The sequence below is a fragment of the Lentinus tigrinus genome (genome assembly GCF_003813185.1).
Source record: "Lentinus tigrinus ALCF2SS1-7 unplaced genomic scaffold L226scaffold_11, whole genome shotgun sequence".
NCBI lineage: Eukaryota > Fungi > Basidiomycota > Agaricomycetes > Polyporales > Polyporaceae > Lentinus > Lentinus tigrinus.
The window spans coordinates 238895-257691 of NW_027137920.1; the positions used below are offsets into that span (position 1 = coordinate 238895).

At 55.6% G+C, this 18797-nt stretch overlaps 8 protein-coding genes across 8 annotated transcripts; 3 read left to right on the plus strand and 5 right to left on the minus strand.

The window, feature by feature from the left end:
- Positions 1-206: 206 nt before the first annotated feature.
- L226DRAFT_534675 (uncharacterized protein) lies at positions 207-485 on the minus strand. Its single transcript, XM_067680727.1, has one exon. The coding sequence runs from the start codon at positions 463-465 to the stop codon at positions 283-285; it is 183 nt and encodes a 60-aa protein (XP_067535673.1). The 5' UTR covers positions 466-485; the 3' UTR covers positions 207-282.
- A 579-nt stretch (positions 486-1064) lies between these two features.
- Positions 1065-3276, minus strand: L226DRAFT_534677 (aldehyde dehydrogenase; the record flags this gene model as incomplete). Its single annotated transcript, XM_067680728.1, has 12 exons — positions 1065-1166; positions 1240-1257; positions 1323-1360; positions 1430-1519; positions 1574-1639; positions 1697-1836; positions 1920-2287; positions 2409-2583; positions 2610-2611; positions 2723-2846; positions 2905-3180; positions 3245-3276. The coding sequence occupies 12 exons, from the start codon at positions 3271-3273 to the stop codon at positions 1065-1067; spliced, it is 1428 nt and encodes a 475-aa protein (XP_067535674.1).
- Positions 3277-4079: 803 nt separating this feature from the next.
- Positions 4080-4694, minus strand: L226DRAFT_522865 (uncharacterized protein; the record flags this gene model as incomplete). Its single annotated transcript, XM_067678790.1, has 2 exons — positions 4080-4502; positions 4563-4694. 2 exons carry the CDS (start codon positions 4692-4694, stop codon positions 4080-4082), a joined length of 555 nt encoding a protein of 184 aa, XP_067535675.1.
- Positions 4695-5862: 1168 nt separating this feature from the next.
- L226DRAFT_534679 (mitochondrial protein) lies at positions 5863-7933 on the plus strand. Its single transcript, XM_067680729.1, has 10 exons — positions 5863-6035; positions 6088-6239; positions 6292-6376; positions 6426-6486; positions 6545-6638; positions 6698-6900; positions 6954-7048; positions 7101-7494; positions 7561-7815; positions 7886-7933. The coding sequence occupies exons 1-9, from the start codon at positions 5949-5951 to the stop codon at positions 7758-7760; spliced, it is 1371 nt and encodes a 456-aa protein (XP_067535676.1). The 5' UTR covers positions 5863-5948; the 3' UTR covers positions 7761-7815; positions 7886-7933.
- Positions 7934-9260: 1327 nt separating this feature from the next.
- Positions 9261-10692, plus strand: L226DRAFT_570771 (uncharacterized protein; the record flags this gene model as incomplete). The annotated part of the gene is made up of 6 exons (XM_067684471.1): positions 9261-9327; positions 9384-9892; positions 9954-9975; positions 10028-10209; positions 10270-10562; positions 10620-10692. 6 exons carry the CDS (start codon positions 9261-9263, stop codon positions 10690-10692), a joined length of 1146 nt encoding a protein of 381 aa, XP_067535677.1.
- A 782-nt stretch (positions 10693-11474) lies between these two features.
- On the minus strand, positions 11475-13856 carry L226DRAFT_55072 (uncharacterized protein). The gene is made up of 3 exons (XM_067682767.1): positions 13392-13856; positions 13286-13341; positions 11475-13224 (listed from the first exon to the last, which is right to left on the minus strand). The coding sequence occupies exons 1-3, from the start codon at positions 13554-13556 to the stop codon at positions 11601-11603; spliced, it is 1845 nt and encodes a 614-aa protein (XP_067535678.1). The 5' UTR covers positions 13557-13856; the 3' UTR covers positions 11475-11600.
- Positions 13857-15197: 1341 nt separating this feature from the next.
- L226DRAFT_534683 (alpha/beta-hydrolase) lies at positions 15198-18246 on the plus strand. The gene is made up of 12 exons (XM_067680730.1): positions 15198-15481; positions 15535-15736; positions 15796-15832; positions 15896-15992; positions 16049-16084; positions 16144-16175; positions 16283-16375; positions 16447-16560; positions 16626-16696; positions 16758-17107; positions 17169-18002; positions 18059-18246. The coding sequence occupies exons 1-11, from the start codon at positions 15328-15330 to the stop codon at positions 17984-17986; spliced, it is 2004 nt and encodes a 667-aa protein (XP_067535679.1). The 5' UTR covers positions 15198-15327; the 3' UTR covers positions 17987-18002; positions 18059-18246.
- Positions 18034-18796, minus strand: L226DRAFT_54929 (uncharacterized protein). The gene is made up of 2 exons (XM_067682668.1): positions 18413-18796; positions 18034-18355 (listed from the first exon to the last, which is right to left on the minus strand). The coding sequence occupies exons 1-2, from the start codon at positions 18723-18725 to the stop codon at positions 18081-18083; spliced, it is 588 nt and encodes a 195-aa protein (XP_067535680.1). The 5' UTR covers positions 18726-18796; the 3' UTR covers positions 18034-18080.
- Between the last annotated feature and the right edge of the window lies 1 nt (position 18797).

The window sequence follows — 18797 nt, forward strand, 5'->3', positions numbered from 1 at the left end:
TGCAAAGGAATATAAACGATTCTAGCTATAGGCAGGTGATGAAACCCTATGAGTCTCATGAGGGCCGTAAAGCCGCCCATCGTGATGGGACCTGTAAAGTTCACATACTACTGTTACTGGATACCTGTAGATACTATGCGAGGGCAATATCAACAAGGCAGGATAGTACCGCAAGGGATGCACTGACCCACCTGAACAACATGCAGCTCGAGTTGGTAGCGGAGTACCCATGAGTACTACCTGCGGAAGAAGCCCCCTTCCTTCATCGCCAAGTCCTCTATGTCATGCCCAAACCTCGTACGTCTCAATGGGCAACCTGTGTACGCGTTCTCCTTCAATCAACTCCGTCCTACGCAAGACTGGGTTCCACTCTGTGCGCTTGATGCGCCACCAGATCACGTCAGCGTCCAGGGCATGCAGATTGTAGTGAGCCAAGATTCTGATTCTTCGTTGAATCACTGTCATTCTGGGGTCAATAGTATAGCACTTTGTCACGATAGAGATGGCGAGATGTTGTATAGTGGCAATGGAAAATCTTTGGCAACGCAAGGATCGTATAGCCAAGGTCCGGGGTACAAAGAGGTGCGACGGACAACTTCAGAGTCCAATGCGCGGACATCGTCGTGAGAACCCAAAAACCTGATGATGACATTTTTGCGGGTTTATAGCGTCAAAGATGGTGGCAATCGGGGACAGAGGACTTCAACGCACTCTGTCCAGACTCCAGTTGTCTGGGCGTCTCCAGTCTCCTCGGCGATTGCCGGTCACGGCAAGCACTCGATAACCGTAGGCGACGGGCCGCCACAGGATTCTCTAGCCTTGTCCCTCTCACTGGGCACCCTCGGCATCTTTTGTAGTGCAACATTCAGTGCGACAGAATATCGCAAAGGAGTATAGCTCTCGAAAAGATATCATACCTTATTGTTGCGGATCGTAGTACTGGTCGATATACAAAATTGCGCGCCACCTCGTCGCTCCAGGCTGGTACTCGATTGCGTACAGTAGAATGTATTGAGTGGGCATGATGCATGACCTTCATACATACAACGCCTAGATACAGAACCCTACACTCTTGTACTCCAGAAGTTCTTGTTACAGACGAACGACTGGACATACGTCCACGACGCCAGGCCATGCTTCGAGCCTTCAACTCCCATTCCGGAGTGCTACAGGTACGACGCCGAGTATGCACATCAGTGATTCGTCAGTGATCACACAAGCGATGTCGAGGCCACTTACCTTCGTGCCGCCCAACGGCTGCAATGGGATAGTTGTCAACTTCTGTATCCACGGTGTGTTTGCTTTGGGAATCATGTACTCACCATGTCTGCTGAGAGCGCAGCCCACTCGTTGATCCACACTGTTAAGCGAGACCGGTCGAGGTCAGTGGATGTTTCAGTAGGCGGGAATGGTAATAATGCGGACTCACCCATCCCGTGATCCAGTTGATCAGCCAGCCGTTGCACCCGGTCGACGTCTCGGCCCCAAACGGACGATCCGAGGCCGAACTCTGAGTCGTCTATGTGTAGTAGACTTAGCGAAAGAAGGGTGGATGAGAGTGACAGGGTCGTACTCGCTCGTCGGACGACGTCGTCGTCGTCGTCCCTCCACCTCAGGAGCGGAACAATAGGGCCGAACTCTGTACGGAATCGTGATCAACGAACCGAACATTTTGTGAAACCCGGGTAGCACGCACGCTCTTCACGAACAATCCTGGACTCGTCTGGCGGGTTGTCGACGATTACCAGCGGAACATAGTATCCTTTTCCGCACGCAGGAACCTTGCTCTCAAAAGCAATCTTGTATCCCTTCTGCTTGCAGTCTGCGACCAACCCACTGCGAACAGGTGTCAGTGCGTTGGCATACCCGGCAGTGAGTCGGATTGAGATGATGGTGAGATGATGGAAGGGGTTGCTCACCTCAACCGCTCATACTGCCCTCGGTTCTGCACCGGACCGATAGACACATCTGGGTCAAAAGGATTCCCGACCTTCATTTTCTCTGCGAGGACGATCAACTCGTCGCGCACCGCGTCATACACTGCATCATGGACGTATATGCGCTTCATATTGATGCACGTCTGTCCGGCGTTGCTGGCCGCTCCGAGCAAGATGCGTCTTATCATGACCAGTACGTGAGATTTGTGTACAATGCGACACGACGGAGATGAACGAACGCACTGTGCCATCTGCTTAGGGTCCACATCGTCGAGGACGATTGCGGGGTCGTTCCCACCCAACTCGAGTGTGAGGTTCTTAAGCTCCTCCGCGGCCTCGCGCATCACCGCCTTCCCTGCACCTGGTGAGCCTGTCATAGATATGCGCAGGATGCGCGGGTGACGGACAATCCATTCACCCCTGTGCAACATAGTGAGTGTCGCGTTCGCGGTGAGCGTAGGAAGCATAGACGTGCAGATCATTTCCTCCATAGAGAACGGAGAGAACACCAGGAGGGACGACAGATTGTGAGAGCTCGATCAACTTCATGACGGAGCAAGGTGCCGTGGGAGGCGCCTTGATGATGATGCAGTTGCCAGCAAGGAGAGCTTGTGCCACCTTGGACATAGTCACAACGATCGGGAAGCTGCATTATACAGATGTGAGCATCACTGCTACCCAAAGGAGAGGTCGCTCACTTGAAGGGGGTAATTCCCGCAACCTGTAGAGGAATTGCCGAATGAGTAATCACGAGGAAAAGATATGTAGGCTTGCACAGAGCTTACCACTCCGTATGGTTGCAAGCGGATCTTCACGATCTTGTTCTCGTCATGCTGGACGATCTCCTCGTCGAGCCTCTGCTTCGCCACCGCGCGCAACCAAGGAATCGCCATACTCAGTTCAGTAGCCCTACAAACGCCCAAGTGAGCCAACGCTAACTGGGGAGTGCAGTGAGACGGCAACCCACGCGCTCACATGGTCCTTCCCGACCTCGCGCATGAGCAGCTCGATGAACTCCGTCGCATGTCTCTCCAATAACGTAGCGATATCGTTCAGCACTTCCTGGCGCTCCTCCCAGGGCTTGCTCTTCCATCCGGGGAAGGCGCGCTCCGCGGCAACGACGGCGTCTTCGAGCTGCTCGCACGTCGCGACTGGGACATGAGCGAACACGTCCTCTGTGGCCGGGTCCACGACGCCCTTGGTCGTGAGAGAAGAGACCTTCTCGCCGTCGATGACGTGGGCACTGTCCAAGACATGCCGTGTCAGCGAACACCGAATGTCGTCGATCCTGCAAGGAGAAGACTTACAAACTGTCGGTGAACGAGAAGTTGATCATGATGCAAGTGTCCTCGCTTGCCAAGTTTCCTCTGCTATAGCGGTCAGCCATGCACAACAGAGCAATAGTGGGTGGATCTGAGCCTTACGATGAGTGCGAGAACCTGGAACGCGTCAGTGGCTTTCCACCCGCCACGCTGACTCTAGCGTATGTATATATACGCCCCGTCCCCAGGCGCGTCCGGACCCGAGGCAAAGCGTAACTCGCCCCACAAGCTGAGACAAAAGTCAAGATGGAATGCTGGGTACAGGATCATATCGCGACGCGGGCGTGGGTCGGAGCACGAATCCGATGGCGTGCCTACGATGTTCAGTATGGTTCGGGGCCCGACAAGTATGGCTAGTTTCCTCGCTCTTCGTTCGCCACTGCCTGTCCGGGTGGACAAAGTGGGAGGTATATGGGGATCGGCGGCGTTCCTATGTATGAGGCGATCAGGCCTGTCGGTGGGTGTCAGGGAGTTCTCACCTCGTATTGCGTTCGCACCACACCAGCCTGAGTGTGCATCGTGCTTATTGAATACGAAGCTCACTAGCCCAGCGGTAAGTTGCTGTATATGGCAAGACCGATCTGTCCCTGCTCAGAAGCTCCGGTGCGACTTGAATGTCAGAGGAGCACGCGCGGTGCCACTAGTCTCTTCGCAGGCCCGGATGCCGCCCGCTGGGTGCGATGACGAGGAAGGCGATCGAGATGAGGCTTCAATCGGGGACAGAGGATTCCAACGTACCCGAGCCTCGGTTCAGTTGTATAGAGGCCCACGTTCGGCCTCGCTTGCTTCTTCCAGTTGCGTCCGAGATTGTCGGACAATTTCAGTACGTGCCCGCGTCATCTGTTTCAATGAGGGACCTCCAAACACCTGTCGCGTCTGTCATCCCCATCCTGTGGAAAATTTGATGACCTCCCTCGCGCTCGATGCGCCACCAGGTCACGTCAGCATCCAGCGCATGCAGGTCGTAGTCCGACTCGTCGTTATACCAGTCATCCACGACAATTGGATAGTAGTCCGCCTGTGTCGAGATGGCGAGATACTGCAGAGTGGGGATGGCGGCCGCTATCGTGCCCGGCAATGCACGGATCGCGTGTGCGACTGGACGCTCGTCTTCAGCGGACTCTTCTTCATTAAACCACGCCCTGGAGCTGAGGGGGACGCCGAAAGCGGAAGAGAAGCTCATCCCGACGCGCAAACATCGGATGGGAAGGGATACATCGTCGCTCCGGAAGGAGAGCTTACTCTGCATCGGAGAAGCGTTTCGTCACAGCGGTCACGCGAGTTGTGTAAGAAAGCTACGTACCAAGTACAAGGCGATCTCTTGGTACATATCGCCCACACCGGAACGAGCATACGAGGATGATGGTTCGATAGCGAGATCAAGGCACCTCAGCTTGGGAGCAACGGCGGCGAGACCATGCCAGAACGCCGCCATATTTGCGTCAGCGGAGCTCATGCTGATGTTCAGATGAAGAGCGACTGGTGAAACCTCTCGTATCGCATCCAGCGTGACTTGAAGGGTGACACCGGTACCATGCACCAACAGGATACCGTTGAACAGGTGAAGGTATCGGACTCGCGATAAGCGACCAGCTAGCTGACCCATCCTGGTAGCGTGCAGCTCGAGATGTCGAAGAGAGGGGAATTTGTATCGTATGGGCTGTACCCGGATGTATGGGAAGTTGATGACTTCGACATTCGGGAAGATAGCGGACAAGTCGACAGAAGGGTGATAGTAGGCCTGGGCGAGTATAAGGCGACGACAAAGAGGGAAGCGAAGTGGTCGATCATGGTGAGATCTGTCCAGCGACACATGCGGTAGATGTGAACGCCCTGTGACGCGCAGAACGCGAAGACTCGGCTGGTGAGGGGCAAGGGCAACCAATACATCTAGGAACGGGGACGCCCTGTCTTCGTGTGCGCGGAGGGAAAGGACTTGGAGCGGAGAGCGCAAGGCTTCGATCGCGGCGAGTGCGCGGCTGTCAAACCCGCCGAAAAGCTCGAGGTGAACAAGGTGTTGCAACGCTTGCATGGCTTCGGATACACCCTGATTTCCCATGAGCGACGCTCCTCTTAGAGAGATGTGCGAGATGTTTTGGGCCTGGAGCAGCAGGTCACGGAATAAGATGTAGGGATCTCGCCCATCGAAGGAAGCCGCTGCAAAGGACTGAATGTTACCGGCCCGCAGTGTACGGACGTGCCGTGCGCGGTCTGTGTCTTCCCCAGTAAGAAGTTTCCATGCCGATATGAGCTTTCTGGAACTTGTGCAGTTTACAGAGGCCGAGACCTGGTTGATTGCAAGATGGTAAAAGTGTCTGGAGGTGAGAGAGAGGTTCAGAGCATCATGGGAGTCCAGCAACATGATGACCGACTGGATGGCATCGTAATGGAGAGTGTTGAGAGCAATCATTCCACTGTGGATGAAACGACACGAGGAACGCTGAGAGCAGAGTACTGAAGGACTCAGAGTCCAGCCGCGACTCGGGTTTCCTGGCCACAGGCGCTATGTCGGTGATTGCCGGCCCACCCGGTCCGAACGGATCCAGGCAGCAGTGGACTGCCTGCGAACAAGCGCGAACATGGATATTCTGCACTGTGTCTTCCTCTCAGCTTCACAACATCCCCTGTGCACTTTCTGAGGGTGGACTACTGAAGGCAGTACTGTGTCTACTCCCACATTAATCCCAACATGCTCCGCTGCTCACCATCCACACGTTTGAGCACCGCTGTCAGCAGGACTTCCAGCCTGAAGATTATTGCACAAAGACGGAGCAAGGTTCGTGCGTAGCTCAGTTAAAATATGTTCGTACATACTGACACGACTACAGTCGTCCCATGGTTCCGCTGCGCCGTCTTCAGCGTCGGTTTCTTCGTTCCAGGCCGGTCATGAAGTCCAGTCTGACGCCAAGGAGCTCCCGAGTAGTAGGATAGACGACAAGAAGGTGGTCTTGGGCTGGGATACGACAACCTATTCGAGATAGTGAGTCCAACTAGTTCGTCTATCAAGCATCGCTTCATCTATCCCGATAAAGTCATCACATATGGCTCCGTGATCATTGCCGCTGTCCGCAATGCTTCCATGCACACACGAAACAACGACTTGTGAATACATTCGAGGTATGTCGTGCCGTTCGTTAATTCGTACAGGGTACCAATGGGGACGCAGATCCCACCCGAGGTCAAGCCAATTCATGTCGAGTCCAAGCCGGAAGGTCTGGAGGTGCAATGTATGCCACTCCTTTCACACCGGGTTCCGATGCGCACTAAACTTACGGTCCGATGCAGGGCCATCCTCCCATCCACATACTTCTCTATACCCATGGTCCTGGCTTCGTTACAATTCTTACGACCCGCCGATGAAGCGAGCGGAGAAACCGGAGTGCGTACTGGGCCGTCTTTAGGTGTCCTACCGGAACCCTCGACTAAATTTCGCTTCAGGAAGATATTGTGGGGCTCTAAGATCTTGCAGTCTCCGCCCACAATCACATATGAGGAGGCTATGGCATCGGACGATCGTGGTCTCTTTAGGTGGCTATCCAACGTCGATAAGTTCGGGTTTTGCTTCATCTCCGGCGTCCCACCAACTCCGGAAGCAACAGAGGAGCTGTCGCGGAGGATAGGCTTCATCAGGGAGACACAATGTATGTCACGAGCTTATCGAGGTTAAGCAGTTGTGCTGACCACTTTCGTGCAGATGGAACCTTCTGGGATTTCACGTCCAATCTCGCGAAGGGCGATACGGCATATACGACACTAGCTTTAGGAGCCCATACCGATACTACATACTTTGTAAGTGGGTTCGAGCCACTCTCTGATGCATCTGCTGACGCGTCTCATCCAGACCGATCCCTGTGGACTGCAACTCTTCCACCTCCTGGAGCATACAGGCGGCACCGGTGGGGCCACCTTGCTCGTAGATGGCTTCTACGTAGCATCGATACTCAAGGAGCTGCACCCCGATGCGTATGAGCTTTTGTCGACCGTCTCGGTGCCGACACACGCTGCAGGAGAGGCGGATGCGCTCTTCACGCCCAACACACGCAATACTCCGATCCTCAGGCACGAAGCGGGAGAACTCACACAGGTCCGATTCAACAACGACGACAGGAGCGTGCTCCGGGACCTCCAGCCTGACCAGGTGGAGCCATGGTATGACGCCCTTCGGACATGGTACAAGCTTCTCACCAGCCCCGACTCTGAGTATTGGGTACAGCTCTCCCCGGGTACCGCAGTAGGCAAGTGCCCTCCTCCTATGTTGCCCTCTACGCATATCACTGACCTCATGTTGAATGCACTTACAGTGGTGGACAACCATCGGGTGCTGCACGGACGCTCGGCATTCGACGGCAAGCGGCGCATGTGCGGCGCGTACATCGGCATGGACGAGTACCGCTCCAAGCTTGCGGTACTCAGCGAGAAGTTCGCGCCTGATACGGTCACGCAAGACACTGCGGCGACATACACTGCGAACGGGCGCAGCGTGTGGCATCCCGCGCTCTAGCTTGTGGTCTACGGAGTGTCGAGGAGATTATGATGTGAGCATCGCAAATGGTCAGTAGGCAGCCTATGAATATCGAACACAGTGTATTGCAAGCATGTCTCTCATGCGCTTGACACTTATCAGTCGACCGTGAAAACGGGCTCGAGATTCTATACCAATTGTACCCAGGTCTCAGGTGAGTCTTGACTCTTCCTTCAGATAATCTCCAATATCCTGTCCTTGCGGAGAGCGGTTTCGCAGCATGCTTAAGCAGTCTGAGTAAGGACGAGTCGAGGTGAGTATGTTGGAGCGGGAGTGGTCCGCCAAGCACAATCGTACCTCTCTCTCCATATCGGACAGCCGGTGACGATAAGCAACATTGGTCCCTTTTGAGGATTCCCCTGATCTTCCTTGACTCTCCCACAATCTTCCGCCAGCTCCTCACTGCCTTCAGACACTGCCCGATGCGTTTGGGTATCATAGCCGCAGTGCATGGCATCTGAGACATCCCGCCCGGGGGGGATTTGACCAGTTGCCAATGATGCTGGTCCACTGCTCGTGCTGATCGGCCAATGGCTGATTCATTTGAATATCGCCTCCGCCCTCCAGACACTCCGGTTTGCCATCCGGATGATATCAGTTTGCATCAGGTACGAGCTGGTTTCCATGAAGCGCCGGAGGTGTTTGACTCTAATTAACTTGGTTGCGTGCAGATCTGTTCGTTCCGCAGCAGACGGGGCCGCATAGTTTAATAACTGCGTATACCTGCAAGAGCAGCTACGTGCATGGAGTACTTACTTGCAGCACCAAGTTGCACAGACATCGTCATCATGTCAATGCTTAAGGCATTACGCCGTTTTGATTTTGTCCATGCAGACGCTGAAACACGAACACAGCGCCTTCCGTAACGCCGTCTGGCCACCGGAAGTTGATGAACCCCTCCCCGCGTTCGCCGCCCGCTTTTGCGCCCACGCTGGCGATGTTTGTGCGGAAGATTACGCCCATCGTCGACGCTGTCTAGTGGACCGCTTGCGGTTCCCGACTGCCTCCCATCGCGAGCACACACCGCCCAGCATCGCGAACCACGGATGAGATTCCTGTTTCCGCCGTGCCGCGGACTCTGAACGCACTCCTCGGCTAATGACCGCACTAGCTCTGAGATGGGCCGGACGGCACATGCGGTTGATCGCCGCTTCATGTGTATTGGAGTGGAAGATCTGTGCCAGCGACCAGTACGTCGCATCGCGATGGTGACCGCCCTTGTTTTCAGCGCCGGTGTCATAGCCAGGAGGCTTTTCGGTCGGAGGTAGGTTGAGAGATATAAGACGGGCGGGCAGATGTAAGGGCGTTTCACCGTCCTATTCGTCTTCGTCGTTCTCTGCCTCCGTTGTTCGTGCGCACTTGTGCGCCAGCCGTCCTTGCCTTTCTTTTTTTCTATCTATTTTCTTCTATACAGTCGGGCAGCACTTCAGCACCTCCTTTGCGCAACGTTCATTCTTAGCTGCCCAGTACACACTCATTATGATTTCCACCGCCCTTCTGCTGACCGCTGCCGCGGCTTCACTCCCTCTGGCGACCGCCCACATATGTAAGCACCTGACTCGCTTCTACTTAGGCATCTCTCGTTGACACCCGCATTTACAGCGCCGTTCCATCCGAGTATGTACGGGTTCAACGTAACGGAACAGACTTTCCCTTACGACAACCGTCCTGTCGCACCTCTGCAAGACATGACCTTCGAGCAGTGGTGGTTCCATGGGCACCTCGACTTCCCTCCCCACCCAGGCGACACCTTCGATCTGCCTGCAGGCAAGGCGGCGACGATGGAGCTGGCATGCAACAAGGGGCTCACGAGCTTCTTCGCATCTTCGGAGAATGGTGTCGACATCCGCGCAGGCGACAACCCGTGCACATCGGACGACGGCAGCTTCCCCAGCGGCGCGATGCACACTACGGGCTTTGACGACCTCAAGGGGTGCGCACTCGCGATTGCGTACGAGAGCGACGTCTCGAAGATCAAGCCGGAGGATTTTGCGGTGTTCAGCGTGAACCAGACGTGCGTGTGGAACCGTTTCACGGATTTCCAGGTGCCAGACCGCATGCCGCCCTGCCCTGAGGGTGGATGCCACTGTGCGTGGTTCTGGATCCATGCGGTACGTGCTTCAGCCACTGTTGTATACGCTGTGGTTATCTGATCTCCGCTCGTGTATCTAGCCTGACGGTGGTAGCGAACAAAGTGAGCGCCCCAAATTCTGAATTGCTTGCATTTAACTGACCGACCCTATCAGACTACATGAACGGCTTCAGGTGTGACATCAGCGGCTCAACGTCCAACGTAGCCCTGGCCAAGCCCAAGGTTCCTCGTCGTTGTGGTGAGGATCCCGAGCACGGCCAGCCCCAAGCGACACCTGGAAACTGCACGTACGGTGCGAAGCAGCCCTTCTACTGGTTCCAGAAGGAGCGCAACAACGTACGTAGTCATGTCCTTACAACCCTGCGTGTCTTTTACTTAGCTCGGACGTCCTCGCAGATGTTTGAGGACGCGAGCGCTCCACCGTTCTACACTGATCTCTACAATTTCCGTGATGGCTCCCAGGACGACATCTTCGAGGACTCCTACCCTAACGGTATCCCCGACCCCAGTCCGGACCAGACCGCCGTCCCTACGCCGGTGTTCCCTTCCACTTCTGCCTCTCAGCCCACGTCGACAGCGGCGAGTTCCACATCCAGCTTCCCGCAGCCTTCTCGCCGGGCGATCAGCAGGCCAAAGAAAAACGGCCACGACGTCGCCAAACAGCTCTACACGAAGATGAAGCTCTCCCGGTATGACCTCTTGATTCCCAGCCGAGGAGTTGGGGCTGACCGGTCTTTTAGTGACAGGACCGACGTGGACGTGAAGGCCCATTTGCTGCAGGCCCGCCGCGCACAACACTGGATCCCAGACAGCAACTAGACTCGAGGAAACATGCCATAGATGTGACGCCCCCTGATGACACGGATGCTATAATACCCACCCTCGGCGCGCGGTCGCCCGAGGCTTAGTGAAGCCGCTTTTGATTTTACTTATAACTTATTTCCTTCATACCCTTCACACATGTATCACTAGTTCAATGCAAGACGGTGATTTTGGCTGAACGAACTTGTCTGCATGGGCGTTAACGTTAAGGACCAGTCAGTGTACGAGCCTGAGGCTCAAGAGGCTGACCACAATGTGCACTGTACAGTGTACATCATACATACGATGCGGCCGAAGCATTTGCAACCTGGAACGTTGAGCTATTAGGTATATCAATAAGACATTATCGCGATTTGGCGATCACCAGCCTTTGCTCCTCGTGCCTCATTTTTGGATTGACATATTGGGTGCGAACCATTATGCATAATGGTGGTAATACTACAGATCCGTATTTGTATGAGAGCTATACGTGCGCAACTAGATGACGAGATGCAGATGCAGATGCAGATAATAAAAGGTCCCTCCGAGCCACAATTCCCAAGATGCAAGATCTATGACACGAAAATTGCAGGACGGTTATGCGAGGATGATGAAAATGCAACGAGTATGGACATATATGAAGTGGAACATATGAGAAGGGGACGAATACGATAACTGAGAGATAACAAGCAGGCAACGACTGATGTCCTATGGTAAGTGAGGGGCAGGATCAGGAACGAGCGAATGCGATAAGTATATATGCGCAGCAGCCCACAGCTGCATGCAAAACGAGAGGCGAGCGGTGATGGACAGGCAACAACCTGCGAGAGGCAAGATGTACAAGACAACAAGGGTGGGTGACCGGGACGGCCGGCGTAACGATACACATTGAAAACAACAGGGAATACGAGGCGGGAGATGTGGCCTCAATTTTGGCCGGTAAGCCGCCGCTTGAACCGCGCGAGGATACCATGTTCCGCAGGATTCGGTTTTGAATCTGCCGAATCTGCCAACATGATGCGCACATTGCCCTCGGAGTTGAATCTCTGCCTCCGGAAGGACCTCAACGAGAACCGCCGCTTGATTGTCCTTCCTTCGCCATCTCCTGCGCCCTTACTCCGCTCCAGGACAGCCTCCGGTGACTCCCAGAGATATCCGCTCATCGACGACTGCGGTCGGCTCTGGCTCTCCAAATCCGTGTCCGACTCGGGCACAGTAAGAAGCGAGGGCGACGTCAACCGTAACGACGAGAACTTGGAGCTACTAGACAACGGATTGTGCAGGCTCTGCGTGACGGATGCGCGCACGTGAGCGTTCGCGGTCGTCGGACGGGGACGTAATGGGGTCATCACCGGGTCAGCAGAGGCACCAGTTTCCGGCTGGCTACGTAGACGGTCCAGGATGCGAGAGGGTGGGCGAGAAGGAGGCGATGGAGGAGAGGTGGGTGTGGATAGATGTGAAGCGGTTTCGTCGAGTTCAAATGACGTGAAGTCTGGCATTGAGAGCGACGTGCGTGCGAAAACAGGAGAAGGGGTTAAGGGAGACGGGGAAGGGAACTGCGCGGCCGGAGAGGTAGAAGAAGGGTTGACAAGTGCGGGGAGGGTGATGTCCGCGACGAGCTCTTCTAGAAGGCCGATGGCGTAGTCAGGCAGGGAAACTTCACCGAGTTCTGCTTCCAGACTAGCCCGTGGACGAGGTGAGCCACTGTTCTCGATGCGAACAACGCCATCCAACCCCGATAAGGGAGGAGAAGGGGGAGTCTTGAGGTTGAACTCGGTCTGCTGCGCGACCGCAGTCTGTTCGTCTGACACGAACGTCGCATCACTTGAGTTCGAGCCCCGGCGAGAATGGCTCCCGTCAAGAGACTTAGATCTCTTGCGGACGCTGATGGGGACGCGCAGTGCAAGGTCCAGAGCAGATGCGCGCAGTCGCATAGGGCGGACCTGGGATATGGTCTGTCGTCTGTCACGAACGACGGGGCTTGTCGAGGCATTCCTGGCATACGAAGAAAAGCTGACACGGGTGGGTGAGAGCTGCATGAACTTGGCGAGGTTAATCTCTTGCTGGGTCATCGGGTTCGGTGAGTCGACGAGAGGTGGGGAAACTTCACTGATCGGGCTGCAGAGCTTCGTCAACAAGTCGCGAGTCTGCACCGACTGATCCTTCCGTGCACTGCTCCGCCGCTCCTCCAGCCAGCATTCACGCTGGAGCGTCTTGACCTCCTCCGGCGACATTCCTTTCTGGTTCTTCACTGCCTGGCGTAGCTTTACAGCGCACGCTTGGGCATCCCGCGCCTGTTCACTAAGCATTGTTGTCGCCTTCGCCAGTGCTCGTATTTGGAGTTCCTGAGGAGAGACCTCCGCGGATGATACCTCGACGGCGGACCGGAGTGCGCTCTCTGCCTGTGAGTAACGGGAATGTCGGCGCGCTATGAGTGCCGTGGAGGGTGTGGAAGAAGTTGAGGGTGTAGAGAGGCGGCTGCTACCGGGGTGTTTGGGCGAAACCATGGTGAGATTTGGGCGGCCAAAGGTATGGCTTGTGTCAGGTGTCCTGGAGGTACGAGTGCGTCCTGGGTGAGGCTGGTGGAGCGATGCAGACAGACGTCACGCACCTCACAGATAAATAGGACTGTCGGCCCGTGGGGAGACCCAGTGAATTGCTAAGACCCTGCGGCGAATAATGACGACGAGGAAAGAGATGTGAAGACGTGTACGCACCTTGGCCGCGTCCGACGGCCATAAAGCATCGCTCTCTGTGACAATCCGCAGACCTGCGGACTTCAGACGACGTATCGTGAGACCACCCGGCGGTTCGGGTAGACAATGCGGCTCCTGTGAGTCCTCCACATCTGAGAACGATTCAACAATCCTTTGTCCCAGCATGGTTGGAATTTCGGGACGGCGCGAGACAGCCAGCAGGTAATTGGTGATCACAGTGATCCAGAGAAGGTAGAACCCAGTTATAGAGGAGGAAGGAGTGTTAGATATAAGGTAAGGCGATCATGGCAGAAGGCAGTCGAGGCGGCGGGAAGGAAGAGGCATGGTGAGCGGCGCTGCGAGCATGAGTTGCCAGGGTGCGCTGCAGGCCGTCTCCCGATCAAGTTTCGAGGTTCTCGAACGCACACGTCACAACGTCCCGCCCGGCTGTCTGAGGCAACCCCGTCGCTTCAGCCTCTCGGTTACCATGTCCCCGAACTACCCGCAGCAACCCGCATTTCATTCTCCAAGGCGGTGCAGGGTAGAGCCTGAGTTCCCTGACTTTTGTGTCCGACATTGAGCTTTAAGAAGTCGCACCTTTGCCTCTGCGAACCTCTTCAGTGCTTGCTCAGTCCCATCATCTGCGCATAAACGATCTGCAAGCTGTGGAAGGGGGATCTTCAAAGATGGCACCAGGGGGCACCGCCATCATGATCACTTCTCATTAAGTACGGGGACGCTGTGGCGGGCTCGGCATGCCGTTTCAGGCGTGCTCTTGCGACGACCCGCCGGCACGCACTCTCGAACCTTTGACGTCCACTATGTAACAAAGCAGGATGGGAGGCTGCAGGCTGCCAGCAGGAGCAACACCACCAGTGGAACAGGTCTCTGTATCTGGTACGAGTCTGAAACCTCCGATGCTCAAGTCGGACTGATGAAACAACGCACCTTCTCCTCATGGTACCGGGCCCCGGCACCAAGAAGAGCACTTGCAGGCTCTCCCACAATGTTGCTACGTTCTTGCGCTCATGCCATTAGATGGCACAGAGGCGAATGAGAAATGGCGCTGCATAACAATTTGGGACCAGTGTGGGTATCCTATACCCGATCGCGTCGCTGAGATGACCGGCAGGGTGACTCAAGAGTTGAAGATGAACGAGATGAGTTCCAGATCACAGCTCCAACGGTACTCGCTGAGACTTTGAGTAAGCAAGAGAGTAAGCAAGAGAAGGAGCAAGGAGATGGTACAAGGCAAGCGCTCGAGAATCTCGGTCCTCTGCGTGTATCTCGGTGTCTATACATCAGCATGCTTCAGGTTCATGATAACCTACGCCTGACTTTTACTGGTCAGTGTCCCTTGTTTCTAGAATTGTGAGAACTTGTCTCATGCAGAAGCCTTCAGAAGCGCGTTCACGACAAGTACCGGCCGGTACTCCATGCGGTACGGTGGTCAGCGCTTCAGCCACGGCATTTCCAGAGGGTCCCATGCTTTGTAGAGCTGACCATACTCACCAAATCAGCAGCATCTTCGAGGTCGGAGGCCAACGTCTCTTAAATACGATGCACATCCTCAGCCTACAAGTCGGTACCACTTCCTGCCAATAACCCAACGCGGTGCCTAGCTTGTTGCAAGTTTTGATGCAAACTGACTGCATCCGTGCCGACCATGGGCCATATGCCGGCAACGAGTCAGCTTTCAATCTGTCGCGCACGCCATTTGCCCTACTATTCCGCACAATCAGCCTTCCCCGACTCCGCCACTTCTCGCGGAACGCAAGGGGCCCGGCGAGGTCACGATGGCCCTGTTTCCTTCTGCATCCCTGCGGTCAAATACGTTCTATCATGCTTCTTAATCGCGTCATTCGCGCAATATATAGAGCTCGAAAGATGTCGGCATCGAAGGCCAGTCCCTCATACTCGCGGGGTGAAGGTCCCAACTTGTTACCTCCCTACAGCGATGTGCGCCTTTGCTCCGCTGTTGACTGTCCTTACCCTCGTGCTTGGGATTGCCCCGACCGTTCTCGGACAAGGCAACTCGGGCGTACCGAACACCTTCCCTCACGCATGGCCTGGCCAACCCAAGGGTAACTTCAGCACCGAATGGCAGAGTTGTACGTCCCCATTTCGTCGTGTCCAGCGTACTAACGTTCACCAAGCGGGCCAGACTTCGAGGTAACCCAGAAGTTACCCAACATCACGGGCTCCCTACCGCGCACCTTCGCAGGCAATATCCCCGTAAACAGGGCGGGGCACCCTAACGACACTCTCTTCTTCTGGGCATGGGAGAAAGTCGGGCAGAATGGCTCCCTAACAGCCCCTGCGAGCGCGAACAACACAGATCCGTGGATTATCTGGCTTCAAGGAGGGTGAGTGCGGAACGTGTTCGTTCCTCTGTCACGTCAACCTAAGCACGCGTGTGCATCAGGCCGGGGTCGTCAGGAATGATTGCCCTGACCACCGAGGTGAGGATATCCACTCTTATGTTATCCAAGTACAGAACTTGCTCACCGGTGCTCGTCGTACAGAATGGCCCCATCCATGTCTTGCCCAATGGCTCCTGGGTCCACAACAACTTCAGCTGGAACACCCTCGCGGACACCATCTGGATCGACCAGCCAGTGGGTAAGCATGCAATGGAAGAATTGCATGGCAGGTACTGAGCGCTCGTCCTCCTACAGGCACCGGCTTCTCGACAGCAGACTCGACAGGTTATGGTGCGCGTCCTTCAGGCCCGACGAACGATCATTGGGTGCTGATACCTGGAGATATACAGTTCCCGACGAGGATCAAACTGGGGAAGACTTCGTACGTCGCTCTAAGATCACCATCCGCGTTGCCGGCTGACCACAGAACCGTTGAACCTCTGGACCTCGGCCGCGATGGTGTTCCTGCACTGGTTGCGGTCTTCGTAGATCGGCTTCCTGTCTAATCTTGTGCAAGTATTCCCAAGTCTCGCAACACGGCCCCTGTTCCTGACCGGGGAAAGTTATGCTGGAACGTATATTGTGAGTAATGCCGACTGTCCACCTTCCATGGTTCGGACGGTCCATCCATGGCCTGACGGATCCTCTGTTAGCCATACATCACGAAACACATTTTCCAGCACCCAAATCCGCCCGTCAACCTGACAAAGATTGCTATTGGCGATGGTTCGTTGGGTTCTGAGGCGACCGTCGAGCACCTTCCAGTCGTGAGTGGTCAACTATATGCATGGGTCTTGTACCGGCGAGAATTCTGACTGCAGACGGGACATAGGTGAACGTGATCGAAACATACCCGGTACTTATCGGCTTCGATCACGACGTGTTCAACTATTTCCGCGAGCAGTGGGTGTCCACGTCTCCGTACCCATTGCCGACTGGACTGGCTGACATGTAGACTATGAAGGACACACCTGTGTGGATTCGACCTGAACCTCACATACCCGCAGAACGGCCATTTCCCAACTCTGAACCTCGTCCAACCGACCGAGGACTCGGCACTGAGTCAGTCCCTGCTCAGCCCAACGGAGACTCGCGTGAAGTCCCTACATGCGACGGTCGCAGAGAAGTTCACTGCAGTCCATGGCAGACCCGACCTGACGAAGAGGTCCGGGTTCCACGAACGTAGGGAGGAAGCACGACAGTTGTGGAAACGCGACTTGTCCGGGCGCGCGAACGGAACGATCGACCCGTTCTATGGATGCTTCCTGCTCGACGAGCTGATCGATTACGCGGTCAACTTCACATTCCCATGGTGTGAGTATGATTCAGAAGGTCAAAGACAATACGTGCATGGATGCTGACAGTGTCCGGACAGCGAACGGGGACTTCGACGTGTACGACATCCCCGACGGGACGAACCCCGAGCCCTTCAAGAACGCATCAGCCTTCTTCAACGACAACCGCACGCGCGCCGCGCTCCATGCCCCAACGTCCAAGGACTGGATCCGCAACTTCAACTACCCCTTCGGCTCCGTGCACGACCGCTCCAAGGGGAACCAGTACGGGGACCCGTCCGTCGAGCCCATCGCGTTCCTGTCCGAACTCGCTGCGAACGCAAGCGCGCACAACGTTTCGATCGTGTTCTACTCGGGCAACGACGACTCGCTCGTCCAGCACCGCGGCACGGAAGTCATCATCCAGAACATGACGTTCGGGGGCGTGCAGGGCTTCACGCGCAAGCCGTCCACGCCGTGGTTTGACGATGACGGCGCATTCGCGGGCATCGTGCACCAGGAGCGTAACTTGACGTATGTGCTGTTCGACGGCGCAGGCCACCTGGTGCCGATGTGGAAGCCCGCGCAGGCTCTCGTGTTCCTGCGTGAATTCGTGCTGGGCTCCAACTTGAACGGTACGGTATCGGGAACGGTTGTCGTGGGTGGGGAGAACGCGACGCTTGGGAATGACTTCCTCCCTGGAGGAAATGTGGTGTACTTCGGATCGTCGGCGACACAAGGAACTTCGACCATCCCGGCTGCGACGCAAGCCGCGTGGAACTCTTTCATAGCGACAGCGACAGCAACGAGCTCGACATCGGGGACGAATGCTGCGTCGGAGAGGAGGGTACCGGGACTGATGGGCATGCTCGGGTTGTTCATGGGCTCGTTGATCGCCTCCATGGTCATGGCCATGTAGGACGTTCGCCGAGATACTAGAACGATCACCAATTATCAGGATGATGGGGCGCACATAGCGCAATGTACATACAGATGTCACTTTGAGCTGTATCCTAGGCATCCGCGTCGAACGAGAGCAGCTTCTTCTCTTGTTTCTTTGCTTTCTTTTTGGTACCCTTCACGGCGGGTTCAGGTTTGTTTGCGTCGTCCCGACCGTCTCCTACAGCTTTTCGTTTTGCGTTCTTCCCTTTCGTTGCGGCTCCCATAGTGACCGAAGGTGCCTGTTGCTTACCGGCCTTCGCCTGCAGAGACGTTCCCTCCTTCTCCAAGGTACCATTATTGGATGCTTCCTCTGCCTCAGGCTCAGGTAATGGAGACAGGCCTTTGGCTGGTGACAATCTCTCGATTATGACGATATTTGGACATAGTGTATGTGTATGCGTACCCTTGCGTCTCTCGTTCTCCGCCTCCCTTTCAGTGAGATGCTTTCCCTCCTTCAGCACCACGACCTGCGGCTTCTCGTCTACATCGTCTTCGTCCGCACTCCCGCGCTCGTCGTCCGGACGCTCCGGGATAGCTGGCCTGCGAGGAATTGGTGGGCGACCTGAGCCGTCGTACTCAAAGTCATCCTCGTCGTCGTAGTCGTCGTCCCCTCTGCCGCCTCCTGCCCCACGTTGCATTCGCTGCAGGAATGCGGGAATCTGAGCTTGATATGTGAGCCGGGAGGAGAGCTGAGCGCGTGTCGGTTCTTTCGGCATTGTGTGCGATCAGCAGCAGCACGATACAGTGAGCCTGGAGCCGGGGATGGAGTGAACGTCGGAGGTCGAGGT

Coding starts and splice junctions, on each gene's coding strand:
- L226DRAFT_534675 (XM_067680727.1), bottom strand. CDS start 465: ATGACAGTGATTCAACGAAGAATCAGAATCTTGGCTCACTACAATCTG.
- L226DRAFT_534679 (XM_067680729.1), top strand. CDS start 5,949: ATGCTCCGCTGCTCACCATCCACACGTTTGAGCACCGCTGTCAGCAGG. Junction 6,240..6,291: donor ACGACAACCTATTCGAGATA/GTGAGTCCAACT, acceptor ATCCCGATAAAG/TCATCACATATGGCTCCGTG. Junction 6,901..6,953: donor CTTCATCAGGGAGACACAAT/GTATGTCACGAG, acceptor ACTTTCGTGCAG/ATGGAACCTTCTGGGATTTC.
- L226DRAFT_55072 (XM_067682767.1), bottom strand. CDS start 13,556: ATGCTGGGACAAAGGATTGTTGAATCGTTCTCAGATGTGGAGGACTCA. Junction 13,342..13,391: donor GGCCGTCGGACGCGGCCAAG/GTGCGTACACGT, acceptor TATTCGCCGCAG/GGTCTTAGCAATTCACTGGG. Junction 13,225..13,285: donor CAGTCCTATTTATCTGTGAG/GTGCGTGACGTC, acceptor TCGTACCTCCAG/GACACCTGACACAAGCCATA.
- L226DRAFT_534683 (XM_067680730.1), top strand. CDS start 15,328: ATGTGCGCCTTTGCTCCGCTGTTGACTGTCCTTACCCTCGTGCTTGGG. Junction 15,737..15,795: donor ATTATCTGGCTTCAAGGAGG/GTGAGTGCGGAA, acceptor CGTGTGCATCAG/GCCGGGGTCGTCAGGAATGA. Junction 15,833..15,895: donor TGATTGCCCTGACCACCGAG/GTGAGGATATCC, acceptor CTCGTCGTACAG/AATGGCCCCATCCATGTCTT.
- L226DRAFT_54929 (XM_067682668.1), bottom strand. CDS start 18,725: ATGCCGAAAGAACCGACACGCGCTCAGCTCTCCTCCCGGCTCACATAT. Junction 18,356..18,412: donor GGAGAACGAGAGACGCAAGG/GTACGCATACAC, acceptor GATTGTCACCAG/CCAAAGGCCTGTCTCCATTA.